The sequence below is a fragment of the Bufo gargarizans genome, chromosome 8 (assembly GCF_014858855.1).
Source record: "Bufo gargarizans isolate SCDJY-AF-19 chromosome 8, ASM1485885v1, whole genome shotgun sequence".
Classification (NCBI taxonomy): domain Eukaryota; kingdom Metazoa; phylum Chordata; class Amphibia; order Anura; family Bufonidae; genus Bufo; species Bufo gargarizans.
This window is the reverse complement of record NC_058087.1, coordinates 27,945,116-27,960,584: the sequence shown is the minus strand read 5'-3', so window position 1 is coordinate 27,960,584 and position 15,469 is coordinate 27,945,116. Positions and strand designations below refer to the sequence as shown.

At 46.9% G+C, this 15,469-nt stretch overlaps 2 protein-coding genes across 6 annotated transcripts in view; one reads left to right on the top strand and one right to left on the bottom strand.

Moving 5' to 3' along the window:
• Nucleotides 1-461: 461 nt before the first annotated feature.
• ANKZF1 (ankyrin repeat and zinc finger peptidyl tRNA hydrolase 1) lies at nt 462-14,544 on the bottom strand. Of its 3 annotated transcripts, none has more exons than XM_044303666.1 (16): nt 14,481-14,544; nt 12,725-12,852; nt 12,149-12,249; nt 11,945-12,047; nt 10,930-11,117; nt 10,740-10,855; nt 10,080-10,233; nt 9,782-10,001; nt 9,096-9,191; nt 8,648-8,791; nt 8,077-8,208; nt 5,239-5,506; nt 5,038-5,149; nt 4,249-4,416; nt 2,151-2,224; nt 462-742 (listed from the first exon to the last, which is right to left on the bottom strand). In XM_044303666.1, the coding sequence occupies exons 1-16, from the start codon at nt 14,486-14,488 to the stop codon at nt 616-618; spliced, it is 2,139 nt and encodes a 712-aa protein (XP_044159601.1). In that variant the 5' UTR covers nt 14,489-14,544; the 3' UTR covers nt 462-615. The 3 variants fall into 3 exon arrangements, with proteins under 3 accessions (XP_044159601.1, XP_044159603.1, XP_044159602.1); XM_044303668.1 differs by having other exon boundaries at nt 14,522-14,540; XM_044303667.1 differs by lacking the exon at nt 14,481-14,544 and adding an exon at nt 12,976-13,086.
• Nucleotides 14,545-14,796: 252 nt separating this feature from the next.
• Nucleotides 14,797-15,469, top strand: part of ATG9A (autophagy related 9A) — a 38,987-nt gene continuing 38,314 nt past the window's right edge. For 2 of the 3 annotated variants that reach the window (XM_044303932.1, XM_044303934.1), the window contains exon 1: nt 14,823-14,899. The gene's annotated coding sequence lies outside the window, so the exon portion shown is untranslated. Of the gene's footprint in view, nt 14,900-15,469 lie in introns of all 3 variants that reach the window. The other variant, XM_044303933.1, reaches the window with a different exon arrangement.

The window sequence follows — 15,469 nt, the reverse complement described above, 5'->3', positions numbered from 1 at the left end:
AATTTATCAACCAGTATTAGCCACTGTGATAAACTTGACGAAGCTCTAGTCTGCCTCAGTGGTGCAGACGGGATTAGTAAGTCTGCCCCTTGAATGTATAGTCTGTGTGTAGTCGCAGCTGTCCAGGAATATAGTACAGTCACCAAGCTGGTTATGGCCAGCGATGAAGAGGCCTCTCTTAGATCAGCATTAGAGATGAGCGAGTTTCAGATTTTGAAATTCGTTCACGCTTCGTTTGGTAGTAAAAGCAGAATTGCGTTATGGATTCCGATACCACGGACCATAACGCAATTCTATGACATACTGCCTTTAGAGGAATTCCGTTATTCATTCCGTCATAATAGAAGTCTATGGCCTGCATAACGGATCCTTCCCGTTTGTTATGCAGGAGAGGTCCTCCTCTCCTCTAAAGGCATTCTGTTAAGCATTCCGTCATAGAATTGCGTTACGGTTCGTGGTAACGGAATCCATAATGCAATTCTGGTTTTACCACCAAACGAAGCGCGAACGAATTTAAAAATATGAAATTCACTTATCTCTAATCAGCATCTGCAGCATTGAGTGTGTGGTACGGCACTTTCTCCCGTGGCAGGGTTGAAGGTTTGGTCACAGCGGCTACTTCTGGCATTTGGCGGCCTGGCTACGTCGATGTTCTTGTAAACAACGTGTGGTACAGAAGGAGAATTCCAGATAGTCAAATGGTATTCTTCCTAAGAGTGACTCCCCGCATTGCCAGCAGCGCCTGGAACACAAAACAAAGCAAAATGCCAGACTGAAGCTCCACTACGGAGTTAATATTTTTTTAAAGGGGATGTCTACTTTCTGCTAAGCAATAATATGCCATAAACTGACGTGTACTTCTTCCCAGTGATAGTCCCCCAACTGCCCATGGTTTGCGTGTGTAAAGAGTGGACACTAAACGCAGCATCCACAGAACTTAAGGAGGGGTAAGGATTTTTCACGCAAGCACAAACCAGTTTATGGCATCTGAGTTTTCATCAGAAAGTGGAGAACTCCTTTAAAAAGTTGAGTAACGTAAAGGGATTTTGTCACCAAAAATGTTATCTGCCAGTTAAAACCAGATAGCAATACATAGTGTTTTTTTTTCTCTTTCCTGAACATAATAATGGGGGCGGCCATCTTGCCTGCGCTGTTCTTAACAGTATTTAGAAAGCATTACCAGATGGGCCATAGACACAATGGTCTAGAGCCGAGCTGACCCTATTGACTTCTATAGGAGAGTTTTCTATGCTCTGTGCAGAGGTCATTGTACCAGGAAAGAATAGATGGGCTCTGACAATCATCTATTGTGAATGGTGGATCCTGTCTTACCTATACACAGAGGTAATACCATCACAGGCAGGATTACAATAATAAGGAGATAACTGCGGTAAAATGATCTGTACAGACCAAGAAGTGGCCCTTAGTGTCTCATACAGACCGAGTTAAAGGGGTTCTGCAGTTTGTTTAAACTGATGATCTATCCTCTGGATAGATCATCAGCATCTGATCGGCGGGGGTCCGACTGTTTACCGCAGGCCTAGTGACGTCACGACTAGTTTCAACTGGCCTGGGCGGGGCTAAGCTCCATTCAAGTGAACAGAGTTTAGCCGCGCCCAGGCCAGTGATACTAGTCGTGACGTCACTGGGCCTGCGGTAAACAGTGAGAACGCCGCGAAGCTCCTGGAGCGCCGCTGCGTTCTCAAACAGCTGATCGGCAGGGGTCCCAGGTATCGGACCCCCGCCGGTCAGAGGATAGATCATCAGTTTGAACAAACTGCAGAACCCCTTTAAGTTTTTGCAATTTTCTCCATTCGTTTGGCTGCATTCTGAATTCTGCTGGGTGCCCTTGGCAGACAGCGATTTATCTCCACCCTGCTGCCAGCCATGTGCCCTAACAGTTTAGTTACCATCTGAGCTCCCACAATGCATTTGTCTCTGGTAAGAGGGAAACGGGAAAGTGTGAATTTAGGTTTAGCCAGGAATAGAGAAGTAAAGCAAAGCTACATGCATACTCCACTCCCCCTTTAAAAGGAATCACCACAAGGACAGACTCCTTTAACTTAGGGCTTACAAGATGCCGTGTATGTGGTCTTGTTCGTTCAACCAGGACGCTCAAGTAACACGCACTTTGGCGTGCAGAACATTACCTGATGTTAGTCACAGCCATATCTTTGTTGCTGTTGAGCTGAGCGGCCAGTCTGCGCTCCGCTGCGATCGCTCTCTGCAGGGATAGAACAGAAAATTATACAGATTTCGTGGGGTAACAGAGAATCCATGTTTGCTTTCTTCAAACTGATCACCAATGCCTTTAGGAACGGTGTCGAACTCATGGTCTTCTGAACCCTACAAGACCGTGTGGTTCATCTGCATGTTCCCTGGGTTCTCCTCTCTTCGTATCCCAGTGTTTTAGTGTCCCCCTCCCATAGTCATCCCCCTTGTGGCTCCTAATAAATGCACTCTGTAGATGTACACCGCAATGGTAACAGTGCAGTGATGTCACGGACAAAAAAGATCATGGCAGGGCAGTACCTAGATAATTCCTATCACATTGGTGGCATACCGCTAGCTCCTGAAATGAGCGGAGAGCAGCAGCCATTCATTTCTATGACTCTAAAAATAGCAGAGTGCCGGCTTGGCCATCTCCGTCAGTCCCATGGAAGTGAAAGGAACGGTGGCCGCACTTTGGCAGAACGCTCTCAATGAATTTGTATGGGACTTCTGAAAAGAGCAGAGCGCACTCGTTTGGCTATTTTGAGATATCCCATAGAAATTAAAGGAGAGCACGCCGCGCATGCGCTTTTGGCGGCCCGTTCTGGAGACAGGTGCGGGTCCCATCTCTGTGAATCTGAGACCAGCACCTATCCTACATGGGTGGCATATCCTGACGATATGCCACCAATGTCTCAGATGAGACAACCCCTTTAAGCTTTTATCATACCTGAATATCTGCAGTTTTGATTTTGGTTATCTTTGAGACAACTGAAATTAGCTGAATCATACACATTATCTTAGCAGGTAAAGCAATGATTTCCAACCCGATTACCATCAAAATAGGATTTTTTGTGCTTACCAGTAAAATCCTTTTTTTGCTGAGTTCATTGGGGGACAAAGAAGACCATGGGTATAGCAGCTGCTGCCTCTAGGAGGCGACACTAAGCAAAAAAAGTGTTAGCTCTTCCTCTCAGCTATACCCCTCCTGCAGACACTGAGCTCATCAGTTTGTACAAAAGCAGTAGGAGCAGCCAAGAGAAGCCAGAGATGGGTCATCATCAAGAACCAGAAGGACCCATCTAGGAGAACCAGCAATGTACATACAGGGTGGGAGCTGTGTCCCCCAATGAACTCCACGAGAAAAGGATTTTACAGGTAAGCACAAAAAAAATCCTATTTTCTCGCTCATATCATTGGGGGACACAGAAGACCATGGGACGTTAAAGAGCAGTACCATGGGGAGGGAACAATAACAGAAGGAATCCAAGGCCGGTCATAAGGCCCCGCACAGAAATGGGGGAAAAGACACATCAGAAACCCAGAAAAGGGACAGGAAGACCCTAAGCTAAAACTCATCAGCTCAGTGTCTGCAGGAGGGGTATAGCTGAGAGGAGGAGCTAACTTATTTTTTTTGCTTAGTGTCGCCTCCTAGTGGCAGCAGCTATACCCATGGTCTTACGTGTCCCCCAATGATAAGAATGAGAAAAATGTTTCCCCTCCTGCTTCCATGAAGCTTGGTGTAGGGATGGGTATGGAAGCCTATACAGGTTTACTGCTTTGCAGCTGAAGTCAGTTTGCCTTCCCTACTGTGTTTTGGGGTCTCCTGCTCAGGACTTAAAGGGGTATTCTGGTTTTGCGATACTGATGACCTATCCTCCTGATCAGCTGTTTAAAGGGACTGTAATGCTAGTGCAAGAGCTGCATCCTCTTCAATGTTACCTGCTCGCCATCTAACATGAAGTGGCGGTGCAGGGTCATTGCAGCTTCATTTGAATTGGAGGAACATCTGTAATTACCCTGCACCGCCACTACAAGTTAACATTGAAGAGGACGCAGCTCTCGCACAAGCTCCGCAGGCCCTTCAAACAGATGGTCAGCGAGGGTGCCAAGAGTCAGACCTTCACCAATCTGATATGCTATGCTAAGGATAGGGCATCAATATCACAAAACCAGAATACCCCTTTAAGGGATCCCAGGGTACCCTGGCTGGGAAACACTGGTGTACGGTAAGGGCACCTTACAGACAGACTTCACCTTCTCACGGTCATTCAGAGCTGCAAATCTATTCTTCTCAGCCTCCTCGGCCTCCTTTCTCAGCCGCTCTTCTTTGTCTTCTTTCTCCTTCTGCTTCCTCTGTGCCCTCTGGACGCGCTTCTTCTCTGCCTTGCGCGCCTCCACCACCTCTGATATCGGTTCAGGTATCTAAAGACAGGATGAGAGGCCGATCAGTGTCCAGTATTGAGTTTTGTAGCAAAGCATGCGATGAAGTAAAGATAATGGAGATCAAAAGGGAGTCTTCCCCTTTGGAACAACTGTGTCCAGAACAGTGTCCATTCAGAACTTACGGTCGCGGTGGTGATATTAACCTCTTCAGGACAGGTCTATTTCAGCCTTTAAAGGGGCATTTTCCATCTGGACATTTATGGCATATCCACAGGATACATCATGAATACCTATTATGTGTGGGTTTCACCTCTGGGACTGCATCTATCTTACGAACAGAACTATGTTTTTTTTTTATTTCATTTATTAAACCTTTTTTAACTTTATTTTTTACTATTTTTAAGGCTATTTTATTCAATTTTTTTGGCACCATTAAAAGTATTCCAGGGCTTTATTGTCTTTTATTGTTACACAGATCCCTTTGGAAGATCTAGGGGCCTTTGTTAACCCCACAGCCATGATATCACATCGGTGTATCATGAGGTGCCAATAGGCTGGCAGAGAGCCCACTTCCCTCTGTCCAACATCCTAGATGCTGCAGTCGATATTGACTGCAGCATCTATATGGTTAAACAGCCGGGATGCAGAAGCTGCACACACCTGAGACTTGCTGTAGTTGTATTTTTCAGGGTTCTCCTCTCTGTACTTGCGGAAGCTATTCCGGGTACGCTTGTCAGCAGACAGAGAATATGGAGTCTTGGCAGCAGAGTCCCTGAAAGAGATTAATACTTATGAAAACTTTCAATAAAACAAATGAAAATACAAAAGTACAGGTCTAGAAGATAATAATAGCCACCACACCTGAGCGCAGGGTCCCAACCAGCAGCCATTAGCAGGCACGCAATCTCCCCCTGTCCTGCAGCTGCAGCCACATGGAGCAGAGTGTGCTCCTCTACAGGCAGACGTTCATTCACAAGCTTCTGCACAACCTCAGGGGTGGAAAGTCTGGGAATAGAGGAGTCTTCAGAGGAACCAGGAAGAAGATCCTGCAAGATCTGCTTAGCGGTCTCAGTATCGCCAGTCTTGCAGCATGTGAATAGGACATTACGGATCCTGCTTTGTTCGTCACCTTAGCGGCATAATAAAATGTAAGCAGTAATTTACAGTATTCATCGTGTGGACAGCGACTATAGCACAAGCTTTACTAATAGATTCCTCAACCCGGGCATGCTCAACCTGTGGCCCTCCAGCTGTTGCAAAACTACAACTCCCATCATGCCCTGCTGTAGGCTGATAGCTGTAAGATGTCCGGGCATGCTGGGAGTTGTAGTTTTACAACAGCTGGAGGGCCGCAGGTTGGGCATCCCTGCCTTAACCCCTTCACTACCGAGCCACTCTTCACGTTAAATCCCAGGCCGATTTTTGCAAATCTGACATGCGTCACTTTATGTGCTAATAACTTTGGAACGCTTTTATTTATCCAAGCCGTTCTGAGACTGTTTTCTCGTGACACATTGTACTTCAGGACAGTGGTAAATTTGAGTTGATATATTTCACCTTTATTTATAAAAGAAACCAAAATTTACCAAAAACTTTGAGATTTGAATTTCTCTACTTTTAAGACAGATAGTAATACCTCATAAAATAGTTATCAGTGAACACTCCCCATATGTCTGCTTTATTTTGGCATCATTTTGTAAATGTAATTTTATTTCTGTAGGACGTTAGAAGGCTTAGAATTTTAGAAGCAATTTTTTAAATTTTCAAGCAAAAACCCTCCCAGGCTGTGAGCTGCGATTGGCCAGAAGGAGACGCCCACAGGACAAGGGCAGACACCGCCTACTATACCTTACAGAGGGAAGATACCGGAGGGCATAACGGGAGAACGGAGTGGCACAGTGCAGCGAGATCCCCGGGCGCCGCTCTACATGTCTGTATTCTTGGTTCACATTGTTTTTACAGGTGAAAGGTCCTCTTTAATGAGCTGGTTTTCGGGTGCCATTGGTTTTCATTTTTTGAGTGATTGTCTTATGTAGGGGTTCATTTTTTGCGGGATGAGGTGACGTTTCCATTGGTACCATTTTGGGATACATACGCCTTTTTGATCGCTTGGTATTACACTTTTTGTGAGGCAAGGTGGCCAGAAAATCGCTGTTTTGGCAAGTTTTTTTTTTTACGGCGTTCACCTGACAGTGTGGATCATGTGATTTTTTTTATATAGAGCCTGTCGATTACCCAACATGCCTACTTTTCTTTTTTTACCTATTTACAATTTTCTAAAATAAATTCTGGGAAAATTACTTTTTTTTAAATAGTTTTTTTTACTTGAAACTTTAAATTTTTTTATCGTGTAAAACTTTATTTATTTATTTTTTACTTTATTTTTTGGCCCACTCTGGGACTTCAACTTTTGGGGGGTCTGATCCCCTGTACAATGCATTACAAAACTTCTGTATTGTAAATGCATTGGCTGTAAGTGTATTACACAGGGATGGCAGCCACGATGCCCAAGGAAGGCATCGGGCTGCAGTCCAAGCCATCGGGTCCCCATCACAGCAGCGCGGGGACCCGATGGAAGCTCACTCCCTTCCCTATACATCACATGTGCCGCACTCAGCACTGACTGCGGCACATCTACGGTTAATGCACCGGCATCAGTGTTTTCAACTATGCCGGCGCACACAGCAGGGGTCCGGCTATCACTGACTGCTGGAACCCTGCAGTTGATCGGGCGGACGCAGCTCCTGCACCCGCCCGATTAGCGCACCATATTACTACGGCGCCGGTATTTTAAACACAGTAGCCAGGATTTTTATATTGCTGGCCTATTCTCAGGATATAAATATCTGATTCGGGTCCACCACCCACACTGATTGGCTGTTCTGGGAGTAGCTCCATCCATTATGTAATGAGCACAGCTGGTTACTGCAGCATTAATTTCAATTGAAGGAGCGCTGTAGCAACCAGCTCTGTCCACCACACAATGGCTGATGCAGTGTCGTTCCAGCAAGTACTTCTGTTACTCTGGAACAGCTAATCGGCAGGGGTGTGGGGTGTCGAACCCCCCACCGATCATATATTGATGGCTTATTCTAGGGACAGGCCATCGGTATGAAAATACTAGACAACCCTTTAAAGGGGAACACCCTCTCTAAAGCAGGATGCTCTGGCGATCAGCTTATTGCTGGGGCTCTGGTAGCTGAACCCCAATCAGCTATTATCACCAGGAAAGGCTATGGGGAGCCACATGTTTCTCCTGCAGTGGGGACGATGTGGTGAAGCCGAGAAACTGTGGGGTGGTAGATGCTCATTGCAGCTCATGCTTTTTCAGACGCTGAACCAGCAGGAAATGTTTGATCATGTGAAGTCGGTCAAATTCTGGATGAGATAAATATATGTGTATGTACCTCTAAAGAAGTATTCCCATCTTATAAAGTGATGAGGCAAGACTAGCATATGCCATCTCTTTATGATCAGTGGGGGTCTGACCACAGGGCTAGTTTAGCGCCGTTTCTCCTCTGTTTTTCACTGCACAACAGCATCCACTGGTACTGTTGTTCAGTGAACATTTACAGGGTTAATCATTGCTGTGGCCCCTTCATTCTCAGAATTGGTGGGGGGTCCCAGAGGTCTCACCCCCACTGGTCATAACATGATGGCAAATCCTAGAGATAAGCCAGACTAGTGTCGGTGCTTTACCTTCCAGGGCAGATGCAGGATGAAGTGTACGTCTCTCGATCTCCTCTGTTGTAGAACCTTCATCCACATGGTCGTGTGCAGTTCTCAGAGATGTCACACTGGGCCCGGTCGTGCCTTTATCTGGAACAGGCCCTATCATTTGTAAGACCCATAAAACATTCGATTAATTCACATAGTAAGTATAAGGCAGGTAGACTTGGAGAAATTCCACACAAATTTCTGTGCGTTTCTGCCCCAAATCCGCATCAAAGTCCTCACGCGTCGTGGTATTTGGCGCGGTTTTGCTGCAGAAATCAGCTTTCCATTGAAAGGGGTGAAATATGCACCAGAAACCGCACAAACAGTTGACGTCAAAATCTGCCCGGCAGGTCAATTTCGAGTTGGAATGAAAAAGCAATGGGGCACGTTTATTAAGGCCGGTCTTAATAAAGCCCCTGCACCGGCGGAGGATCCGCTGAAGTTTTGACGAGGCGCCGGCCTCCCCATGGCTTCCGCGTATCCAGCGCTAGTCTAAATGTAAGACGGCTTCCGAGCCAGAAGAAGCATCAAGGTTATAATATACAAAACGTACTCGTTCCTTCCTGCTTTTTTTTCTTTTTTCGTTTCCTCTTTGGCTGCACTTCATATTCCCTAAGGTCCAGTGTGCTGATTGTCAGCTCTTCTTCCACATATTCTACAGGGTCAGGGACCTCCTCTTCAGACACATCAGCCGCATCTGATAAAAACGCAGAGAATCACAATCTGCGAGTATATTCCACATATAGGACGGTATGTTCTGTACTACAAGTGCCAGGAAAGATCCTCAATGGTATAATGCAGAGTTTCTGCTGGGAAAGCTGGGTGACAACTTATGCCGTCACTATTACATCTCCCCTATGGGTTGTCACCCAGCTTTCCCAGACTCCTGAGTAACTGGTTTGGCCATGCTAAATCCCCACAAAAAGTTATCACAGAACCATTATTTTGCCATATACCCCCCAGATATTTCATTTAAAAGTGGATTTTTAGAATATCTTTACCAGTCGTCTCTTCCTGCGCTTCCGTCCGTCCAGATCTTCTGGGTCTTACACTTCTCTCTCGTGTCCTACTGACTAGTGATGAGGGGGTGTCCTTCTCTGTGGTGAACGTAACAAAACAGAAAACCCTTTAATATTCAGATTATGTCTTACAAAAATACATATGCCCCAAGATGTACTGTACACTGACACATCTGCCCCCCATCCAGCAAAAATGCTAAACTAACTGGGGGAGGGTGTTTGGTTTTTTTCTACTTCAGATTACTGCACAGAAACAGCATTAACTGCTGGGAGATTTCAGTTGTAAAGGCTGCAGAATAGTGAGTGCAGCTCTGGAATATAATACAGGATGTAACTCAGGATCAGTACAGGATAAGTAATGTAATGTATGTACACAGTGACTGCACCAGCAGAATAGGGAGTGCAGCTCTGGCGTATAATACAGGATGTAACTCAGGATCAGTGCAGGATAAGTAATGTATGTACACAGTGACTGCACCAGCAGAATAGTGAGTGCAGCTATGGAGTATAATACTGGATGGAACTCAGGATCAGTACAGGATAAGTAATGTATGTACACAGTGACTGCACCAGCAGAATAGTGAGCACAGCTCTGAAGTATAAGTGTGGGAAACCTTCTCTAATATAAAGTGCTTGTCCACATCTAAAAACTAGTAGAGCCTCCTTACCACAGAGCTGCAGCTTGAAGAGATGAGTGTGCACTCGATGGACCTCCCTGAAGGTGGCTCGTCTTGTGCAGAAAGGAATCCCAAAAACCCTTGGATCTTTCCTCGTTATGGGGGAATTACGTCCCAAGAAAAGGGTTTTATCAGAACGAGGGGCCCGAAGGAAGATCCCTTGAGCTTCTTCAATGTGCTCTGCCCAGCTCTGTAACAACTGGTGGATGTCCTGGAAGTAACCGTAATATTAATACGTCACACGCAGTCCTGTAATGAATGCAGCAGTAATACGCCGTAGACATCTCACCGCCATCATAGCAGTCTGGTTGTATCTCCTCAGGGCAGCTCCTGCAGACTTAGCCATGTGACCGCAGTTCTTGGCATCATGGACGGATTGTGCGCTCCCCCTTTTGGCTCTCACTGTGTACCGATGAAAGGTCTTGTGCTTTACCACCTCCTTTCTGTAGAAACGAAGCAGCGCGGTACAGAAGAGAAGAGCGAGTAGGACAAGCGGACCCACACAATGTCTTCGTAACCTAGCAGCTTTTAATATAAATCATTGTGACTATATGAAACTTGTTATATATCTAATCGGGATCGTGGCATCTTCCTCGCCTTCCTGCAGGTGCCCGTTGCCTGCCTGTAAATGTTCACAAACCTCCTTAGTCCCAAAAATGAATGTAATGTAATACAGAATAAAGGGGGAGGAGGGGGATGTAGCTGCAGTTGTCCTCTGTGGGTAGGGGGGGGGGGGAGCATTATCATTACCCAAGAGAGATAATACACATTGGCAAAAGGACGGAAAAAGACCCCAAAACACAGGTTACACCTGCACCAGATCTACTAATGAAGTTTAGGCTATGGGCCAGATACCACTTTTCCACTAACTTTGCATGGAAATTGGCTCAACATCTAATTCTAGATAAAATGGCGACTAACAGCAAAAAAAGTAAAATAATAAAATCACCCCTTATACACAGCTCCGGCAAAATGACCTCCACCAGCCATGAGAATCACCACCACCGGCTGCTCCTGCAGACGCCTCACACAATCCAGCAGGTGCTCTGGTGTCACCTCCATGTCCTAGAGAGGAAACAGTCATGTTGTAGTGACGGTGTCTTACTGCTGGTTATATGGGGCAGATATAATTCTCTTACCTTAGCAATCCCCAGCACACAGCGATAGACAGACAGAAACTGCTTCTCTCCATTCCTAAACAGGAGACTCTGGGCCCGGCTGGACTGAGCAGTGACAGTTGCAGAATCATTACTGGGCTCTGAGGCCGTCTCTGACTCCACCTCATCCGAGCTCTCAGAGTCTGAACCAGAAATGCTGGATACATCCCCTGGAAGAGATTGAAAAGATTTGTCAAGGTGGGGAGTGGGGGAAACTCCCCACCATACAATGCGGACCCGGATTTTAAAGCAACTAGGCCTGCGGCTGGGATAAGGGAGCAGGACACCTCCTATTGCTTCCCTAACCCTCACCCTGACTCTTATCCGTATAAGCGGACCTGGGTGTTAGGACGGCTCATACCCAGGAACCTAGGACCCTGAGTCGCCCTGATAATCCCTCATAATAGAGAAAGGGCTGAGACGACCTGTTCATCCCAGACACTGATCACCCGGCCTAGATGCAGGGAAAAAGTTGAGACTGTATACAGCAACTGGTATCGGCAGGTAAGCGCACAAAACCACACACTTACCTGCCGCAGCCACCACAACTGACTGGAACCCGTGCATAAGTACTGGTGCCCACACACCGTACCAACAACCACACCCAGGTATCCAACACACCAGTTACTGCCTGGACCCCATGCAAACAGGATGCACGGCGGCCCCAGGCAGAGCTGCATACAGACTAGTAGTTCCCCCTCTGGGGAACTCCTTAGTCGTCTGGGTCTTCTCCCTCAACAGGAGCTGCAACCGGGCCTTATTCCTGCAGCCTAAGAAGACCCCAATGGTCCCTCTGCCCTGTATGAGGAGACCAGTATTGTAAACAGCACATGGTAGTTTGTGGCTCCGTTACAGATTTTGCATTGATCTTGAAGTTACATTTCAACCTCTCCTCCATTCTTCTTCCTCAATCTCTTCACCTCCACGTCTTGGCATTTCTCTCTTTTTCACATTCTGCCCCATTCACCTGCCCATGCTTTATTCCCCAACCTTTCACCTGCCCGGGTCTTGTCCTGGAAGTCCTCTTCACTTAACACCGTTGCTCCTTTAATTCTCCTTTTCAGGTTAAACCGATGCCAGTCCAAGGTGTAATGTTCTTTCTTTAACACAGAGATCAAAGTTCAGTAAGCCAATGTACAATAGTCATAACCTACCTCTGTGTTGTAGGTGTCACAGCCCAGGATCCAGGGTGTAAAATTACCTGTTCCTCCCTGGTGTCAAATGCACACTGACACGCCGAGCAGGTCATACGATCAGAAATCTCCAGGATAATTGGGGCTTTTGTTTCTCTGTCACTTACTTCTAAAGGAGAAAAAAAATAAAAAATTAACCCTGCATCAATCTCAGGCTTTAACAAACCTCTGAACTCAGGCTTCTGACCATCAAGTCATTCCCTTCCAATCACTAGAACAAGAAGGACCCGGTGCCTTGGCAAACGACATGTCCTTAGCTTTTTAGCTCTAAATATACAAAAGAATCTGCTAATTGTGCGATAGATTTTTAATCTTGTTGTGGGTTAGAATTTTTTATTATAAAATTGCCTGGAAACTATCATCAAGCCTCTGTTGGTGGATCCATTATTCTTATTATGGTCCCTATTTACTACCTTCAAGATGTTTTTTTCCCCATTAATATCTTAAAGCAGTTGGAAGATCAGGAGAACTCTTCCTCAAAAGAAAATCGCTTCCACCCAGCACAGCAGTAGCTACACCTTGCAAGGGCTCTCTAATAGAGAACTAAACCAGAGTCAATATTCTAGTTGTTAAAGGTTTTATACCTGGAAGCTTCACTTTATCTTCTGAGAAATCTTCTTTTCCATTGGCGTTATTATTGAGGGAAAGGCCTGACAGCTGCGGGCTTGATGGATTCAGATCAAACAAACTGATCGCTTTAACTCCTGGAGACCTGAGAAGAAAAAAACAACACAGAACATTAGAGATATTAGGTGGAAATGTCGCACCCAGTGCCAGGCAGCTGCTGCAAAAGCAAATAACAGGATGTGTTAACGTAGAGAACACACACACACACCGCCTAATATTGTGCAGGCCCCAAAACAGCTCTGACCCATCATGGCATGGACTCTACAAGACCTCTAAAGGGGCCCTGTGGTATCTGGCAGCAGATCATGTAAGTTGCTCCGTGCGGCCTCCATGGATCAGATCGGTTTTCCAGCGGATGGAGGATTGTGATCTAGGAATCTGAAGACAAGTCATCACCTTCATATCTTTGTCATGTTCCTCATTCCTGGGCAGTATTTGGAGTGTGTCCTGCTGAAAGAGAGCACCGCCATTAGGGGGCACTGCTGCCGTGAAGGGGGGTACTTGTCTGTACAATGGTTAGGTAGGTGGTACGGGTCACATCCACATGATGCCAGGACACAAGGTTTCCAGCAGAGCATTGCCCAGAACATCACACTGCCTCCACCAGCTTTTCTTCTTCCCATAGTGCACCTGGTGCAATCTTTTTTTGCAGGTAAGTGATGCACATACACACCCGGCTATCCACATGATATAACCTCATTGATCAGACCAGACCACCTTCCCCAGGTAAGTGGCGCACATACATCTGGACATCTATCGGACGCCTTCTTCCCATAGAGTACCTGGTGCCATCTCCTCCCCAAGTAAGTTGTCCACATGCACGCGGCTCTACACATTATGTAACCTGATTCATCAGACAATGCTGCCTTCATTCTCCTGGTGAAACTGGTGCCATCTCTTTGTGACGCACACACACCCGGCCGTCCACGTGATGTAACCTGATTCATCAGACCAGGCCGCCTTCATTCTCCTGGTGAAACTGGTGCCATCTCTTTGTGACGCGCACACACCCGGCCGTCCACGTGATGTAACCTGATTCATCAGACCAGGCCGCCTTCTCCTTTTGCTCCAGTTCTGATGCCTCCATCACTATAGGCACTTTCGGGAGTGGACAGAGGTCAGCATGGCTGCTCTGACCGGTCTGTGGCTACGCAGCCCCATACACAAGTTGCTTTGTCCCATGTGTCCTGACACCTTTCCATCATCGTCAGCAGGAACGTTGTCAGTAATATGCTCTACAGTAGCAGACCTGACCTGACGTATCTGGGCACCACCGGGACCCCAGAGATTTATCCTTACGGCCACATTGGTGTGGCTAACTGGATCATAGGAGTGGTTGTCCCTCCAGCATGGCAGGATCATAGGACTTGTGTCTTTTTAACCATATTATATTAGAAGTATTTTAGGGACTACATTCTCATCATTTAACGAGAATCCTTAGGAATATTCCACATGTTGCCATAGAAATATCCATTGAATGCTCTTGCAGGACAACATATGGCATCAGCTCTGCCTCCCAGAACAGCCAGGGTAGTCTACTGAGCTGTACTGCCTACTGAACTACAATTCCCAGCATCCCCCCCTCATTCCTCGCCTAAGCAGGGACTTCTGGAACTTGTAGTGCCACCATAAGTACAAGCCTCCCGCCTGCTGGTGAAGAGGCAGCCACAGCCCGATACCACAAGACGAACCATAACGAGAAGGAGCTCTCACCCCTCCATGCCGCTCACATGTGACCCAGCTGTCACACTCACTTCTCTTCCTCGTCTGACGTCACTTCCGCCCCTCCGCTCAGCAGCACGTCACTTCCGCCCCTCCGCTCAGTAGCGTTACATTAGCCTACTTCGTGACATTTCCCTACCTCCTGACTTCCCGTCGCACTGCTAATGACGGTACGGCAAGCCCATCTCTCACGCTGAGCCAAAACAAACCTCGCACACGCCCACCCTCTTTCCTATTGGCTAGGGATCAGCGAGCTCGCGCTGTGATTGGCTACTAGAACTCCCAGGGCTGTAATAGCCCCCCACCTGTGATTGGCTGGTAGTCCTGTCAGATATTTCGAGTGACAGGCTGGGCCAGACGGCTGTGCCATAGAAGCGGCCAGGGAGCTGGGGCGAGAGCCCACCTAACAGGTAATGAGGGTGACGTGACCTGGGGTGTAAAGGGGCAACAGGTGGGTGAGGGGCCGGCCTGAGCAGTGACATGTCTTATTTATAATGTATCCCAATGCATGTGACAGTATAGGGGGCTAGTGGGGGCAGGGGGTCTGTATGGGGCTTGTCTATATGATTAGGAGTCATATTACACTTGTATTACGCTATATAACTCTATACTATCATATATTTCTGTATAGCGCCATCCTATAACGCGTACACCGCTGCCGCCGCCCCCTGACCCACCCTGTATGATATGTAGTATAACGACATTTTTACTACATAAAACCGGTCATACGCTCGCATATATCGTGGCATTTTGCAACAGCCAGGCCACGCCCCTTTAAGGAAAACCGTACGTCCATCAGACGTGTCAGGAAGCTGCGCCGCGTGTTAATAAATCCGACCCACTTGCGCCATTTTTGTATCCAGTGTCACTACGCGGCCGCGGTGCAATGTCTGTGCCTATAGAGAGCGGTCCTGCCATCAACCTTTCTTGTGTCCGCAGGATCAACCCCATTAAACCAGCCAGGGCTGACCCTTCTCATT